Raw genomic sequence first — 17,235 nt, forward strand, 5'->3', positions numbered from 1 at the left:
AATCTTATGAGAAGCAATAGGAGGTTTTATGAAAAATTTTCAAAACAGTATTGCAAAGTTCTACTCATTCATGGCAAACAATTTTTGATGGGCAAAAGATGTCAGTATTTTCATCATCCAAATAAAGAGCAACTGAGTAGATTTTGTGCCTAAGTTGGGAAACTCTCATGACAAATTTCACAACTCTAATGTAGTTAGATGGATGAGCAGAGAAGCATTTTCCTGCCCACTCAATGCAAACCCTTGAACCATGCAAGGCATTTCTCCATCTACATCATCCCACAAGGATTTTAACTGATTCTTGAACAACTTCTGTAATGGCAGCTCAACAAATTCATGTGAGAGTGGAATAATTTAAGCCCTGGAGAACACTAAGACGTTTCCTTAGAGCGAATATTAATGTATATTCCCCATGTAAACAGAGAGTTATTTCTATTATATGAGAGTAGAAACATGATTTTTAAAAGAATTTCCTGGTGTCAGCTGCTCTTTAAGCTTATATATTTCAAGACAGACATTAAAGCTGGATTTCCTAAAATATGGAAAGTGAAAACTCCTGGACCTATCATATTTTCCATTCTCTCTGCACTCTCTCTCTGCTTATGTAATACCAGCTTCTTCTCAGCCCTTATGTCTCATATGTAAGCTTTTTTCCCAGCCTGAACTTCCTACTTTCTCATTCGGTTATTTCCTTAAATTTGATTTTGACTGTATTATAGTTTAACTACAATTTAAGATGGAAGAGACCTATTAGATCGAGTTCCTCTTCTGCAGACAGTCACTGAATATTATTTCTATTTAGCTATAGAACGTAACACCTATATATTTCTAGTTCAATAGGAACCCAATGGAGATTGGAAGACATTCCCTGTCCTGAAAAATATGTACACCTCTACCCAGATATAATGCTGTCCTCAGGAGCCAAAAAAATCTTACCACATTATAGGTGAAACCGTGTTATATCAAACTTGCTTTGATCCGCTGGAGTGTGCAGCCCCCCTGAGCACTGCTTTACCACGTTATATACGAATTCGTGTTATATCGGGTCACATTATATCTGGGTAGAGGTGTAGCATAATGGGATGTTATCAGATATTAAATCATTTTTGACTAATGTACTAAATTTAACTCCAAACAAGCAACTTTTGATTATTTTGTGCAATGTCACTCACAATTAAAGTTCTACTTTGAAGAATCTGTTCATCCCAATTTGCAGAGCGTATACAATTTTTATTTACAATGTAAAAGATGACACAGTCTAGAAAAAAAATACGTAAGCACAATCTTTTTTTGAGAGCGAGGGAGAGAATGTCTAACAGAAAAACAAAAACAAAAAAATCTGACCAATAAGTTATTCCTACCTCTGTTTCTTTCATTAAAAGACCCAGTTCAGAAATTTGACCTTTCACCTGGCTCTCCTTACTAATGAGGTATTCTATGTCCTTTGAAAGTTTTTCCTGTAGAAATAGAATAGTACGTTAAAAGAAATAGGATAATATACCTACATTGGCAGGTGGTGCATGTAAGTCATCTACAAGACAGACGTCCAATGCTCAGTTTGAGTTGTTCAGTTAAATTTACCTATTTACAGAAGACCAACAGCCAGCCATGGATTATATATAAGCAATAGATTACAGGAATGACAGGTCACTGATCAGCTCTACCTGGTGATCTGTCGTCAGAGTCAGATGTTTCCAAGGAAGGTGAAAAATCTCTATAATGCACCTAAGTTTACGCTATACTCTACTATACACCATCGAAGGACATTTCTTCCCAACCTCAGAAACCAATTTTCTCATACCCTGAAGAGTGAGATTTTGGTCTTTGTGATAATTAATAATATTTATATAAAATGAAATATAAATGTAAGATCTTAAAAACCCTAAGATAATTAAGATGATTAGGGCTGGCAGAATTTAACATTTTTATATTGTTTTGATAACTATCATTTAGTTTTAAGCATTTTTATCTATTTAAATTTTCACAGTTGCAGGATATTACTTGGGGGGGGGTCATAAAATTTAATTTCAGTAGACAGAGATTCAAAAAGTTAAATTTTTAACTGTAAAAACACAAAGTGTCCTTAAATTAAACTCCAGTAAGTTCCCAAGGAGACTTTTTCTTACTTTGCCTGCATGTAAATTGTGATCATCATCAATGGAAATTTGGGCATTGGTTCATGAACACAGCAAATTTGATTTTAACCAAAAAAGTTACCTATAAAAGTCTTCCAAGACTAATTAAGATTGAGCTGTTTGAAGTTTCTGAATATTTTGCTTCTATGCCTCATTTTTCACCATAACCAGAAAGTTGTAAATACTGCAAAGACAGTGTAACATAAATAGCCAGTGCTGGAAATCAAATGAAAAGGAAACCCTACCGTAGGCCAAGTATCTCAGATAAATAACACTCCCGCTTCTCTACCCCACAAAAAAGGAAAAACAAATAGTTTAAGTTTACTCTACAGTTCTACATATATGCAGAGTAGTTCAATTTTGGTTTAACTTGACTTGTGGTTCTTTTAGGCTTCTGGAACCTGCTTCAACTATCGGACAAATTTGCTTTTCACTATTTAAAAAACAATTTCGTCATTTGAAATTCCGTTTGCACCTTTGTTTTTTAAGTCATTCCTCCCCAAGTCATAAGACAAGAGACTGTTTTACCTGAATAGCTAGAGTGGGCAGGCCAGTAGTGCCATGTTCTTAATTTTTTTTAAGTCTGTACTTTACAGTGAACTAAAAGAAACATTAAAGGAAACATTTTATAAAGATGGGCAGATACGGTATAATTTTAAATTATAATTTTATAATTTTAAATGAGCCAGAGTATGTAGTTTATTGTTTCAGATAGACATTAACACCCACTCACATGATTGAAGAAACTAGTTACATCATCATGATCTATTGTGCAACAGCCACATGGATAAGGCATTAATTACAACATCCTCTAAATGCAAAAGCCTGAGAGTGTTTTTAACATGCAATACCTTACACAGTTTTCTTAAGACAAACTGAAGTGACATTTAGTCTTACCTTAAGAGTTTTGTAGGCAGTGCTCATGGTTGTTACTCTATGATTTGCATGAGACCCACCCAATTTACAAAGATGACACACAGGCCTTCTGCAAATTTCACAGTACATGTTTACCCTCTCCATTTCATGTTCTGGACACATCAAGATCTGCCAAAAATAATAAGAATGCAACTGTATTCCACAAAAACATTTAACAGCTCATTAAGGTACATTATAACAGTAAACCAATCCCATAGTCACTGGACAAACTCAAGCAATTTACATTCATCTTATTTATAATCCATTGTAAGTGATATCAGGAGGGGGAAAAAGAAATATTGCCCAGTGACCTGTGAATAGAAGAACAAATGAAGCAAACTTTTGCTTTTGAATTCCAAGTATCAACTATGTCTCTTCAGTGAAAAGGCTAAAGAAGATCAACCTGTTTACCAAGGTGCTACTGAGACAATTTCAAGAGTGCATCATTAGGCTAGAAATATGAATATTCAGGATTCTATGGTTACAGACTATTGGGCTGGTAAAAAGAAGGGAAGCCCTAATAAAATTCCTTTAAACAGACCTCAAAATATGAGGACTGAATTCATAAGGGCATTATTAGCCACTGTTTGGAAGACAAGCCATTTTTCCACAGGAATGTCTGGCCTTTATAATAGATCACATCTATTCCTCATCTTGTCTCTTACTACAATCACATTAAAGTTACAGCACTCCAACAAGGTGCAGGTGGAAAAAACAAGATTATCATCTTGTCCTTCTCTCAATTCAGGAACAATCATAGTATATGCTTCTCTGATCCCCACCACACACATCACCAAGTGCTATCAAGTCTGGTTTTAAATTAATCAAATAGATGACTGGGAACATTGTTTAGAAGACTAATACTTCACGCATTCAAGTCATGGCCTAACAAAGCATGTGATGCAAGTGCACATTTAATCTTATATAAAAGTGCTGGCATCCCTCAATAAGGCCATCACAAAAGCTTTAAAGTAGCTATTTTGGTCTCTTATCATAGGGAAGCCTGTATAATGACGTATTTAAGCCATATTCATAAAAACTGTATTAAGAAAAACATTTCAAGAACATGTCTATTTCCATTGTCAAAGCTTCCTCTTATACATCACAACGATATGCACACACAATATATCAAGGTCTAGAGGCCCAAAATCATTCTCTCTTCCCCCTTACTGCTTCTGCCTGCAAAAGAAAGATTTGTTTTAAGCTTTAAATCCTTTAAAAAACAAAAATTAATATTTGTAAATAGTTACACTCATCAGAACTTATGGAAGAATTCAGAAAGACATCAAAGTCACTAGAAGTCTTTTTTTTTAAATAAATTAAAACATGTATTGAACTTAAATGACAAGGATTTGATGCAATGATATGCTGTATTAGAGAAGTAAGTACCATTTGTTGATTATCGAGCAGACTATTGAGTCTAGAGATCTAAAGATTATTTTTTAAAAAACTGACATCACAAGTAAAAAAAATGTTTTTTTGTCAGGAAAATGCCTGCCTAAAAAAAAAAAAAAAAAAAAAGCCACACACCAGTTTGGCTTTAAAGAGAGTGAGAGCTTGGGTCTGTGTTTTTTCTTCCCAACATACACAAAATCTTTACAAGTATAGTAAGAAACATGCAAACGAGGTTTTGTTTCATTCAATTACCTATTTTACAATATTATTTGAATTACATAGTTTTGTACTGTTGGATTTTGTGTCAGATTGCAGGAATACTATTAATTTTTTTCATGTAAATTAATCTTGAATAGAATATTTTGTTTTTAAAAAGATCACTTTAAGTTAATTAACCCTACAATACTAAAACAGGACTATTAATCTCAGGATTTCCATCTGCACTAAACTTGGATCAGTCTGCTTCTCTAAAGGAGAAAGATTAAATAACTGTAACAAAGTAGAAGCAGCTAGAGTAGTCTGGATAGCAAGAGAATCTGAAAGAATATTAATTGGTTTCAAATTACACAAAATTTCTGCAGAACTATAACTCAGCTTTGCTGCTAAGCCTTGATTTTCTAGAATGTAGAACCATTAATGAATGGCGTTACTAGATTTTAACCTTAGAGTCCTGCTTAAGTTTAAATATATATTTTAAAAAGAGCTGCTGCTAGAAAATATGTAGCTGTTAGCATAAAGCTTCCAGATGACACAAACCTTTACATAAAAAGCAAATCCACACCTGTAAGTCTATTTGTCTCCCTGATTTTATAAGTACTTTACATTTTCTCTAGGTCAATTACTTGACGCATACATATTTGGACCAAATTAGACATGCCTTCCAGCCTAAAGTGAACCAAATTAAAGAAGAGAAGCTGGCCCCAGATTAATATCTGAACTAGCAGATTAATATTTTAAGAAAGCAGTACCACACTATCTTGGGTACACAGACAAGAGGGACACAAATTTAGCAATATTTTTGGTATTTGTAAGGACCTAACAAACTACAAAGATGATTGGGGACATTTACACAGTTTAGGTTTTAAATTCAGAACACAAGAACTACACATTTCACCACACACCTACCACATAATTGTGTCAGGGACTCAACCTTCTGTTACTGCTAAGAATGCAGGAAGAAAGCAGCAGAGGAGGAGAGAGAAAGAAAATACACTTTTATATAAATGAAGCCCCATGCAAGTAATGTCCAAAGGGAACGTGAATGGAACTATTGCTACAAAACTCTGGATATTGTGCTACTTCTAGAAAAGACCCACTGCAATGATTAAACAAACAAAACAAAAAAAAACACATTACATTATTTAAGGCCACTAACAGACTAAAATTATTAACACCATGTTCTTAAAAAGCCCCATTCTTTCATCTGAAAGAACCACACCCAACACGTTTAATTTGATGAAGTCAAAGCTTATGGCCCACTTCCAATATGTGCCCCGTGCATTTGTTAACACCTGCCTCTTTGGCATCAGATGAATAACTTTAATGCAAAATCTTACAACTCATTTAATAGATTTTAGCGATGGAAACCAAAATGTACGATTATGCAATAGATAAATGCTTTTTATGGGCAACATTTGCTCTGCAGCATCAGGTCAGATGCAAGAGATGAAAAGATCTGCAAGGTACACCAGATTAAAAAACCACTTACCTTGGGCCTGAAGTTAGTGGTTGGTCCTACATACTCATGCTGAGCTTTTACAGTTCCCCAAGGATGATGTATTTTGAAGCATTCATTGCAATAGCTTGCACTGCAGTCCATGCAACTCTTCGTAGATTCTTGAGGTGGAGGTTTGCAGACATCACACATAATAGCAGTGGCTGCCCTGGCTGCCTGCCTGTATCTTTCCACAATAGTTTCCAGGGTGAAATTTCGAAATAAGCCATTGATGCCACGTTCTCCCAGATCCACATCACGCCGGCAGCCAGGACAAGGAAAAATGGTCGTCCTAGGAGTCAGTGAATTGCGTTTCCAGCCTGTATAGATGGCAAGTCCTAGTTTAGTTACAACATAATAGGAATAAAGATTAGGATAGGAAAGGGGGAAAGACAGCACCTAACAAGAATCCACAAGCCTAAATTCTGAGGAAATCCTGAGCTATTTTAGCACGTGTCATTCAAAGTGGTATTATACAAATTCAGGTGAATTCTGCCAAGTCAAAGAAGATTTATTTTTTTTTTTAAATTAACAAGGCATGACCCCGGTTGGATTCAGAAGATATAGTAAGTAAAAAATTACTTCCAAATGAAATGGCAGTAAAAATATTTAACAATTCTGACTCCAGAGTTGCAATGGTGCAATTTTGTTTCTTGCTATAGTAAAATATGCCAGTAGTGCTACACTCATGCCTCTTTCTTCATAGTAGGCACTGTATGCTCCAGTCATTCTGAAAAACAATATCAGTTAAATTCAGTCATTAATCTCAACAGAACTGTGCACGATGCGGAAAATGGCCTAATAGGTCTGTATTCATTCCTGGTGGCAAGTCACTGTGGCACAAATGCACTCCATCCAGTTACTTAAATTTGTCTGATTTTACACAGGAAGGTACTATCTACCCTACTAAGCTTGACAAATTTACATGGTAATTGCATGAATGTGAAAAGCTGAAACCCAATCACTAACAGAGCAAGAGCTACCATAATAAATCTAGTTTTGGATACTACATGGTTAAAATCTCCGACGCTTTCTGGAATCTATGTTAGTGTTCGGGTGACTCTGTCCAAAGTGGAGATTGTTTAGTCTCAAAAAGTGAGAATAAATAGCATTGTTCCCAGAGGCATGTAGTTGAATTTGACCTTTTACAAGTTTTATTATGGCTGCAACATATCCCAAGTGGAGCCACAACTACAAAACAAGACAAGCTGGACATTTAGAACACTAGGAAATCCCAACCAAATCTCCCAGTCAATCACAGCATGCACAGACTGATTTGGCTTTTCCCAGCTGCATTGCTCAGATTTTAGCACTTTTAAACAAGGGGGTCAGAAACATCTCTGTGAAAGGAAGGTTAAATGAGACAACAGCTCCAAGTCTGGGGGCTGGGGGGAGGAGCTAAAAGAAGTTCTTACTGAGAAGAAGTAATGTTCTGTCCTAAACAATAGACGTTTCAATATAGCCAATTTACTGGGCATTTTCACAGCTTCAGTTACCAGTCAAGGGGAACCCCAGCACCAAGAAGAGGTATCTAGTTTTTTGACAGTTTAATATAGTTTCACTTAGTCTGAAAATATCAGCTTACTTAGATTTAAAGGAATTTTGCTCTACTTTTAGTTGGGGAGTATGGTGCATTATGGTGACATCAAATAACTGTGCACAAAACCCAAGAATTCCCCTGCTTCTTCTGTTAATAGCTATTCCATCTTCCCTTGTTCAAAGACTGGAATAAAGTGGCTAACTTCACCAAATACGCGCGCGAGCACACACACACACACACCCCCACACCAGCCTGTTTCCATTTTGAGTCTGCAAAACCCTGGGATAGCTCAATACTCCTACAAAGCCTCAGACAGGAAGTACTCAACTCATTTCATTCTTGAGCAAAGAAATAGGAGGAGCATCAGCCAAAAGGAGGCAATTTAAATAAATTCAAAATTGACTAAACTGGTATTCAGGCATGGTGCATATCCTCCCCTCCTTCTCCTGCCAGTAAGCTTGAAGTGATGCTTCTGTAACTAGAGCATGGCATTACCACCCTTTTCTCAAAAATGCTTTCAAATTCTGAGAACTGTGTGAGAATTATGACTCATGCAACTGTAAATTAAGGCAATTTCCTCTTTTCTTTTTATGCATATGTTAGATCCCTTACAACCAAATTCTAAGGGAGAATGTCTCCCACCAACATAGCTTCCACCTCTCACAGAGGTGGAGTAATTATGATAACGGGACAGCGCTCTCCCATTAGCACAGCGCTTCACAACCAGACGTGCAGTTGTGCCAATGTAGCGCAGTAGTGTAGACTTGCTTCAAGTCTCTATAATTTTAAAGTGTTTAATTCTTTTCAAGAATAATTTTCTAAAAGGAAATTAGGCAATAACTGTATTTAGTCAGCTGCCTTAATTCAGAAAAAAAGTTATATAGTTTCCCAGTATTTTGAAAGTTTTCCTCAAGTATTAAGATTCCATTATGTGCAAAGCTATCTAGCGGTGCTGATCTCTAGCTGCCCCTAATATACCAACCAATTCAGAATTTTCTTCACAACTTCCAGCATTCTGCAACCTTTCTTTAAAAATATTCACACCAGGAACTAACACCCTTTTTATAACCGTTACTTTATGGTGAAAGAACTGTTCTTCAAAACATGTTCAGTATGGCAGGTATGTATACGCTTCTGGAAGGGAAAGGCCCATAGAGTGAGCAAGTGTGCACAAGCAGACAGTGATTTCCAATTCAGTAGGTTCTGTATTTCTGTCTAGAGAGCCTACAGAAAGATGGCCAGCTCAGACTTTTGAATAAATACAATTAAACTGATTAGTGTAGTTATGGCAACGTACAGACTTCTGGCTAAAAAGTAATCCAAAGTGTTTGCGTACTTACTTGAAGCGAATTTAATAACCCAAGCTGGAGGCCCTGCAACACCTGTAACTTGGCATAGCTGAGCAACACACATGTAATGGATGAAAACAGTACTGATTTAAAAGCCTTATTTAAATGTACGCCCAGACATATGCACGTAAGTTTAAGTAATACACCTTCTACAGACACTTCAAAGAGAGCCTGAAATGCCTGAGTAGAAGGATTATTTGGCATTCAAACCATGCAGTGAAGAGAAGCCATTAAAAGTAAGGTAATACTTATGGTCACTAATTAAGCAAATAAATAATGAAAACTAATGGTAGCTTGTAAAAACACAGCACATGAGCAGTTCAACATGCCAGCTAAATGAGCAATGACAAATAGCAAAATAGCAGGTGAAAAAAGTATAGTTCAGTGGTCAAGTTTAAAATAAGAACCATCAAACTCTTATCCAATAGCATGCTTTTGAAGTCTGGACCAAGTGCACACAGAAGTGGGGTCAATATTTGTTTAACCCAAAAGTGAGTTAGTTGCCAAGCAGTTGTGGCGTTTCATTCTGTCACTTAAAACACAAAATCAGACCATGGTAAGGACTACATGCTTTACACATATACTGGTGACACCATGCCTAGAACACCACATTCAGTGGCCAGGAAATCCAAAAGATGTTCCATCCCTTTTTGTTAAATTTACTCCAATAATTTGATTTTTCTTAGACTCATGATTACCTCATGGCATTTAAGCCCTCTCAAGAGGGGAAAAGAATTTTTGCTAGTTAAAATAGCACCATATGCTAAATAGTTTTAGATACATGAAGAATTAGCCTCATCACTACTAATGGCTGCTCTCCATTTTTTTTAAGTCAATATAGTTGTTAAAAGATAACATTTCTGTTTCAAAGATGGAGTAAATTGATCACAATGTGTGGTGAATAACCAGGCAGATTAATATATTACAGTTAATGAGATGGGTTCTGTTTCTCTTCCATTCTCATTCACAAAAGCAAAAAGTTAAATTTTGCAGATATACAAAAGGTAGCATATGCCTAGAATAATTTCATAAAAACACTTCAACTTTTGTGGCTACCACTTTTAAAGTGAGCCAGAATGCTCCATGCCATCTTTTACAGGTTACAAATCCAGCTTCTACCCATCAGTTCTACACATACCTCCTACTAATATTCATACACTATCAAGATTATTATTTTCTACCTCTAAATTTCAGAATACTCTGCAAACGGCACCCTGCACTACTAATAAATAGCCTTACTTGTAAGTAGACGATATCCTACCAATTCACAGGTCCCATGGCTACAGTTTAACTTCTACAGATTCTCTAACTCCATTAAAAAGATAAAAATATGGTTCTCTTGGAAAGCAGTTTAGACCCCAATCCTGCCAACAATTAAGCACATGCTTATGTTTACTAAGATGAGTAGTAAGTCAAAGCAGCAAAATTGCACACATTTTATCTAAAAAAAATTTTAAAACAATGTTTTCCTCTAAGAGAGTGTGCTAGATCAACATTTAAAAAGTAGAACAGCATAATATACGGCAGTTAAACCAGGGAAGTGATAATGCACCTTAAAAATATAAATTGCTTGTTTGTGTTTTTCAGATAAAATATGATATCACCAGCATTCTGTGATTATGGTGGATATGAAGACTGAATTTGTGGAGCTGTTAAAAAGATTAAAGGATACTTTAAAGTTTAACTGGATTTAGGGTGACCAGAAGTCCCAATTTAATAGGGACAGTCCTGATATTTGGGGCTTTTTCTTATACAGGCTCCTATTACCCACCCCTCACTGTCCCCAATTTTTCACACTTGCTATCTGGTCACCCTAACTGGCTTCAGCTACAAACTTCTTAAATGAATTGATATATCCACCTCAGGCCCACAGTTAGCATTTTTGTAAGATTCTTAGAAAAAAAGTATTAACTTTCCTTTCTTTTTAGAAAACAACTTCATATTAGGTACTGCATAAATTTAAAATCTTTCAGTTACAATAATTGTAGGTGTTGCCAGGGACGGCTCTATGTTTTTTGCCGCCCCAAGCATGACATTCAGGGTGTTTTCACAGCGTTTCGGCGGCGTTTCTGCAGGAGGCCTGCCAGTCACGCAGATTTGGCAGCGGTTCTGCAGATGATCTACCGGTCCCACGCCTTCAGCATATCTGCCGCCAAAGCTGTGGACCTCCCACAGAAAAACCGCTGAAAGCGCCCTGACTGCTACCCTCACAATGACCGGCACGCCACCACCCCCGGCTTGCCGACCCAAGTTTCAGTTACTAAACCTGCTCCCTAGTTTCTCTGCTAATTTTTGTGGTTTTACAATTGCACTTTCCTATCTTGCTAAATAATCCTTTTTGTTGCTGTGTGACAGACACACAAACAGGGGAAGCACTGAAACTCACTTATTTAAATATTGTCAAATGCACAAAGTAAATAAAAAAAAATCCAGAAATAATGTGGTGTTCTTGCAAATTATAGTACACCTTTCATAAGAGATTAAATTGGTATATACTGTTGAAAGAGAGAAAATGAATGGATTTCAGAAAATTATTAATTGAATCCGAACGTCACATTAAACACAAATCTAAAAATCAAACTTGGAGGAAAAAATAATGTAACTTATTTCACTCCAAATGTTTAGAAATATGAAGGATCTATCAAAATAGAGATTCCCATCAATTTGCAGACAGTTCAAGTAGCCTTAAAAAGAAAAAAAGCATTGTCAAAAATCCCTTCTGCTATATGTCCACTCTAGTTCTAAGCAACACCCAGAGGCAGCTCCAGGCAAGGGGGAGGCATGGAGTCAACAACCCATGCCAGCCCCTGTTCAGCCAGGGATACTTTCTACCTGCAGGCAGGCTCGTCAGGCTACAGCAGCTCTCAGCCCAACCCAGCAGCAAAGGGTGCCCAGCTGCAAGGTAAAGTAGCGGAGCAGGGGGCATGACCTTTGGAGTTTGGTTACCAGCCATTAGAAAAGTGACCACCCTATATTTAAGAAGCCTTTAAAAAACAGTTTAGTTATTCACTTTTCTTTGTGATGGATTACAAATTTAAATTGCCATTATTTTCCCTTTAAAGAAAGGATTATAACTGGCCATAATTTACAGTATATAGAAGATCAATACTTTAATTAGGTATTACTGGACGTAAAACTACAACCAGTTTTACTGGAACCTGGTTTGATAGCCTCTCAGGAAATGATTCCTTAGGAAAACAAAAAACAGACAAAAATGTTTTGATGGTAAACTACAGAAATTAAGAGCAATACCAACAAAAAAATATGTTCTACAGGTTTTAGTCCAGTTGACCTTTAGATCAATCGCAGAACAGAATGAAAAGTTTTTCAGATAACAATCTTCCATAACTTTGGTCAAGTCTACAAAAGTGTAGCCTATGGACACTGATATTTAAAAACTATATGCTAACCATTTATATTTAAATTAAGATCTAAATATTACACTATCTACAGCCATACAAGAAGTGAAGCATTTCTACCTCTCCACTCAAAAGACCTCCGCTGCGTGGCTGTGAACAATGAATAGAAAGCTGTTAGAAACAGAGAATAAATACACCACTGATTTACAAAAGATAAAGCAGCAACTCTTTTCGTCTCCACTGCACTTGCCAGGTGAAATTAAAAAATGTTTAGTTTCCTAATACACTATACAGTTATAATGCATAAATGGGGGAGAAAAAACAAAAATCAAGCTCTCTTTTACTGTATTTCAGAATCGTTCATCATTTACACAGCATTGGAGACCTAAATACTTCATATGATTTTTGTAGTATAATGGCATTATACTTAAATATTTGCTTTTAAAATTATAAACCACCTCTATATTAATTAAATTTTCATAAATTCTCCAATCCATAAAATTAAGGCCAGTATTTTATTAATCATTACTATGCCATATATATATAGGCTTGGCAGAATTGTTTTTTTATAATTTCAACAGATATCAACGTTTATTTTTGAGCATTATTTTATTGATTTAAATTTTCACAGTTGCAGGAAATTTTGGGGGATGGTCAGACAATTATTTAATGACAGTAGATGCTAAGATTCAAAAAAGTTAAAATTTAAAGCTTTAAACTCACATTATCAACATCATATGTCAAAATATACAAATAGTCAAACTCTAGTAAGTTCTTAGGCAGTATTTTTCTTACTTTGCTTATCTTTCCATTTCTGTTACTGCCAATGAAAATGTTTTTTCATTGTTTTGTGTACGCGTGGTGAAATTTACTGGTAAGTTAATAAATCTTAATATAGTTTATTATAGGACTGGCTACAAGCGTTGTCCTTGATGTGAGATCTAAGGCACAACTGACCTGGGTAAGCGACTGGGTAAGCGAATATTGCTGTGATTCTTGGTCTTAAGGACCATATATCATGGAAATACACTCACTCGCCAGGGTGACAAAACGGGCTGGAGTATCCTAGGGACTGTCAGTGAATCTGTTTAAGGCTGTTAATGTGCCTGAAGTGTTTGCACAGGGTACAGTTGGTTGGGGAAATCTACATTTAGAACGAACAATCAATTTAGGGTTTATGTCCTGTTTTTTCAAGTCTGCCCTGAGCTTTGTACTCATGCTAATGGGCCACTGTTGGGATCATTACAAAGTCAATGGGAGCTTTGCACATAAATTAGCATTTTGTACCAAGTACCTGTACTCTGAAAAATCAGTCCTTGTACTCTGAAAAATCAGTCCCTAGGCGTCTCAAATTGGGCACCCTAAATTACTTGTCACTTTTTTTACAATATTTAAAAAATATAATCTCTGTATTTCCGGCCTTTCATATGTAAAATGGAGATGAAAATATCATCGCACCTCAGAAATGTTGTAAAGATTAATTAATTAATATTTGTAATTAACTAAGAGGTTTATAAAAAGAATTAAGATATTATGATGAGAGTGCCACAGAAAAGTTCCAGAGGAAATTAATAATTCTGTGTTCAGTGCAGAGTTTGGATGGCATGTGGCACATAGCACATGGGGTTGTATACTGAATAAGCTACCCATGCAATGAGCACTGTTCATCCTGCACACTGAATGAGGCAGGCATCTTATGGATAAAAAATAATATGTGGTCATGTACTTACAGACAGTATTATAGTGCATACGCACAAAAGGGCCAAATTAACGTTGTATGGTCAACACTTAGTTCTGCCATTTCTTAGCTTCCATGCGCTTGATTTTGCTACCCAATAGTTCTTTTTACAAGTGTGGTTTTGTTTGTGTTTGGTCTGGATGTAATAGTACACAAAATGTGAAGATGGTAAATTACTGTATTAACATCACAAACAGGATTCCTAGCCTCAAAAGACACTTCCTGAGTGACAGCAAACCAAAATACAAAATATTAGAGGGTAACTAATTTTAAACTAGGATTTTTTTTTTTTAATTAGCAAAGCCAGATGTGCAACATATTGGTCAAACTCTACCCTTTTTGGGGGTGGGGCAGGAAAGAGGACACAAAGAGGTATAACTAGCCACAATCCTAATTTAAGTCACAGTCCTAATTTAAGTGTGCTTTAAAAGATGGTGATGAAAGTTTCTGCTCTCGAGAAATGAAAGACAAGAAATTAACATTCCTAAAACCTGAGATGCAAGTTTTAGGATTTGTTTACACACGAAAGTTATTCCATAATAAAGGTAGGGCTTGAATTTAAAGGGAATCCACTTTGGAAGTGGATTAAGCTAACTCAGGAAAACACACTCTAATTCCAAAATTGAGTGTGGACACTCAGAGTTATTCCAAAGCGACAGCTATTCCAGAATACCTGCAAGTGCAGCCATCCCTTGAGATTTTTTTTAAGTGTTACAGAGTACTTTTACACTTATTTACATTTAATAAGGTGGATTTCTTTTACTTAAGATCTATGAATATTTAGATAATTGAATAAGGTTAAGCTAAGTATCTTCAAGATAAAGTCAGACATGAATTAACAGTTCAAGAAACCAGTAATTAAGTATTCCTTGATACTTTACACAGAGAACTCTGGTTCATTCTTCTTGCAAAGTTTTTTGCTTGAAGAGTTCAGATATCACATATGGAAAGTAATCTACTAATATACCTTAGTGAAATGCATGAAGCAAAGGAGATATATAGTTTAGAAAAGCTGCACCAAAAAGACTCCAAAGGAAACCAAAGCCACCAGACTGTGAGCAGCATAAAGCCTGGAGACCAACCCAAACAAAAAACATGGCATTTTCTAAAGATACCTAAGATTATGTCACATTAAACAGCCATAGTGACTAGACTAATTCAGCATCAGAAAAATTATAGCTATGAACCAATTTACAGGATACTATATTTAATAACTATTTTATATATGTCCACTAGAGTATCTCAACTTTACAATAGGACATTCTCACTTCCAATATTTGTTTGCGCATGCTATAAACAAAGACCGAAAACTAAACCATTCTGAAGTTATTCATGTGACAACGTTCAACATTAAAAGTATCAGATGACACCTTTACTAAGGCATAGACCATTCATATTAAAATCAGTCTTCTACACGAAATTTCCAGAGCACAAACAATATTCTGGTACATACCTGATCTATTAACCCTGTCAATTCTATCCAAACTAGGAGAATGGATTCGAATACGAGGGCTACTTTGATTGGAGGATTCAGAGCCTAGATCAGTGAAAGAGTCCTCAAGTGTGAAGAAGAGAATTTCTTTTACACATTTGTGACAGATACTGTGCTGACAAGGGAGGATCAGTGGATGGGTAAATAACTCCTTGCATGCTGGGCAGATGAGCTCTCGTTCAATATTCTTAATGGTAACCTTGAAAAGAGAGAGGAGAGGAGGAAAGAAAAATTAAGAAAAGATCAGAATCTGAGCCAGCAAGACTCACATTATATACAAACATTCAAAACTACATTTACATCTTACATCAGAAAAAGAAAGTGGCTCCAAAAACATAAGCACAACAAAGCTAAGGCTTGCATCTCAGGTCCTCCATCAAAAATGAGAAGTCTACTGTAAAAACAAAGTGGGTTTTGTTTTGTTTTTTAAATTAATCATAAAGTTCCTGTCTTCTGGCTTTGCAGTTCATCTTCTAAAAGGGCCAAAAAATCTGTAAATACCAGATTCACTATCTACATTACTAACACAACACCTCCTGTACTGTGTTTATTATCCAAAGGGAGTGCAAATAGTAAATATAGTAAGCAAAAGTGAAACTGTCTAGAGTCAATATCCTTTTAGTTCTACTTCTCCTGCTTTGCACAATAACCTGCATAAGAGGTGTAAATGATATTAAAAAAATGAAAATTGTAACAATCCTGAAAACATGAGGTTTTGCATGTTTTTTTTTTAAGTAAAAGCCATGTGTTCAGGCTTTAACTACCTGAAAGTATCATTTTACTATAAAAAACTGTTAATTCCATTATTCAATTTATTTCAGTACATTTGGTTACAAAAACTTCTTAGATAAGAAAGATCCAAGTTCTCAATAAGTAGCTGTGGATAAACTATTCCTCACACATCTACTTAAGCTTGCTTTTCTCTAGCGTACGTTCATAGTTGGGTTTACTCTTCTTCCAAGTTCCTAACAATCACGAAGAAAACAAGAAAGCACATTGTTTCTAAAAGAGGCGGGAGACCGGGGGGAAGGTTCCTGTCCCAATTACAGTCCAGTCAAAGTAAATTATAGCCTGGTTGAATGAATTAGGAGAAACGCTCTGCAACGCCCTAGGGAACGGTGCTTTGTGAACTGGGTTTGGTGGGGTGGAGGAAAGGAGGGCGCTTGGCTGTTAAAGAATCAGTGAGTAATGCGCAACCTTTCCTCGGCCCCCTAAAACAAAGGCTTCTCCAGCCACACCCCCAAGAGGGATTTCTGGAGGGCGCTCTCCAGGCAGGGCTGTCAGACAGGAGCAGGGAAGGGCGGCGAACTGCAGCAGGATGAGTCTGCAGAAAGCCAGCAATCCCCGCGCCCAGGTTTCCAGCGCCCGAGAGGGACGCACCCTGCAGCTCGCGGGCTGGGTGCGGCGGGGCAGCCGCTGCAGTTACAGGAGCACGGGGACAGTACGACGCGCCGGGGCCGGCAGCGGGGCTAAAGGCAGGAAGTTTGGGGCATCCACGAGCCCCGCCTGCTGGGGGAATCTCCCGCCTTCACAGCGCCCCGTGACCCTCTGGGGCCAGGCACCCACCGTCCGCCCGACCGCACCCCGAGCCGGCCGCG

At 36.7% G+C, this 17,235-nt stretch overlaps 1 protein-coding gene across 3 annotated transcripts in view; it reads right to left on the reverse strand.

Annotated features, from left to right (window-relative positions):
- TRIM36 (tripartite motif containing 36) overlaps positions 1-17,235 on the reverse strand; it is a 42,643-nt gene that overhangs the window by 9,341 nt on the left and 16,067 nt on the right. For 2 of the 3 annotated variants that reach the window (XM_050945758.1, XM_050945759.1), the window contains exons 2-5: positions 15,599-15,836; positions 6,154-6,479; positions 3,033-3,179; positions 1,362-1,457 (exon numbers count right to left, since the gene is read on the reverse strand). In XM_050945758.1, coding sequence (XP_050801715.1) covers positions 1,362-1,457; positions 3,033-3,179; positions 6,154-6,479; positions 15,599-15,836 — 807 coding nt within the window. Of the gene's footprint in view, positions 1-1,361; positions 1,458-3,032; positions 3,180-6,153; positions 6,480-15,598; positions 15,837-17,203; positions 17,227-17,235 lie in introns of those variants that run through there. The other variant, XM_050945760.1, reaches the window with a different exon arrangement.

Source organism: Gopherus flavomarginatus, chromosome 3 (assembly GCF_025201925.1).
Source record: "Gopherus flavomarginatus isolate rGopFla2 chromosome 3, rGopFla2.mat.asm, whole genome shotgun sequence".
Lineage (NCBI taxonomy): Eukaryota > Metazoa > Chordata > Testudines > Testudinidae > Gopherus > Gopherus flavomarginatus.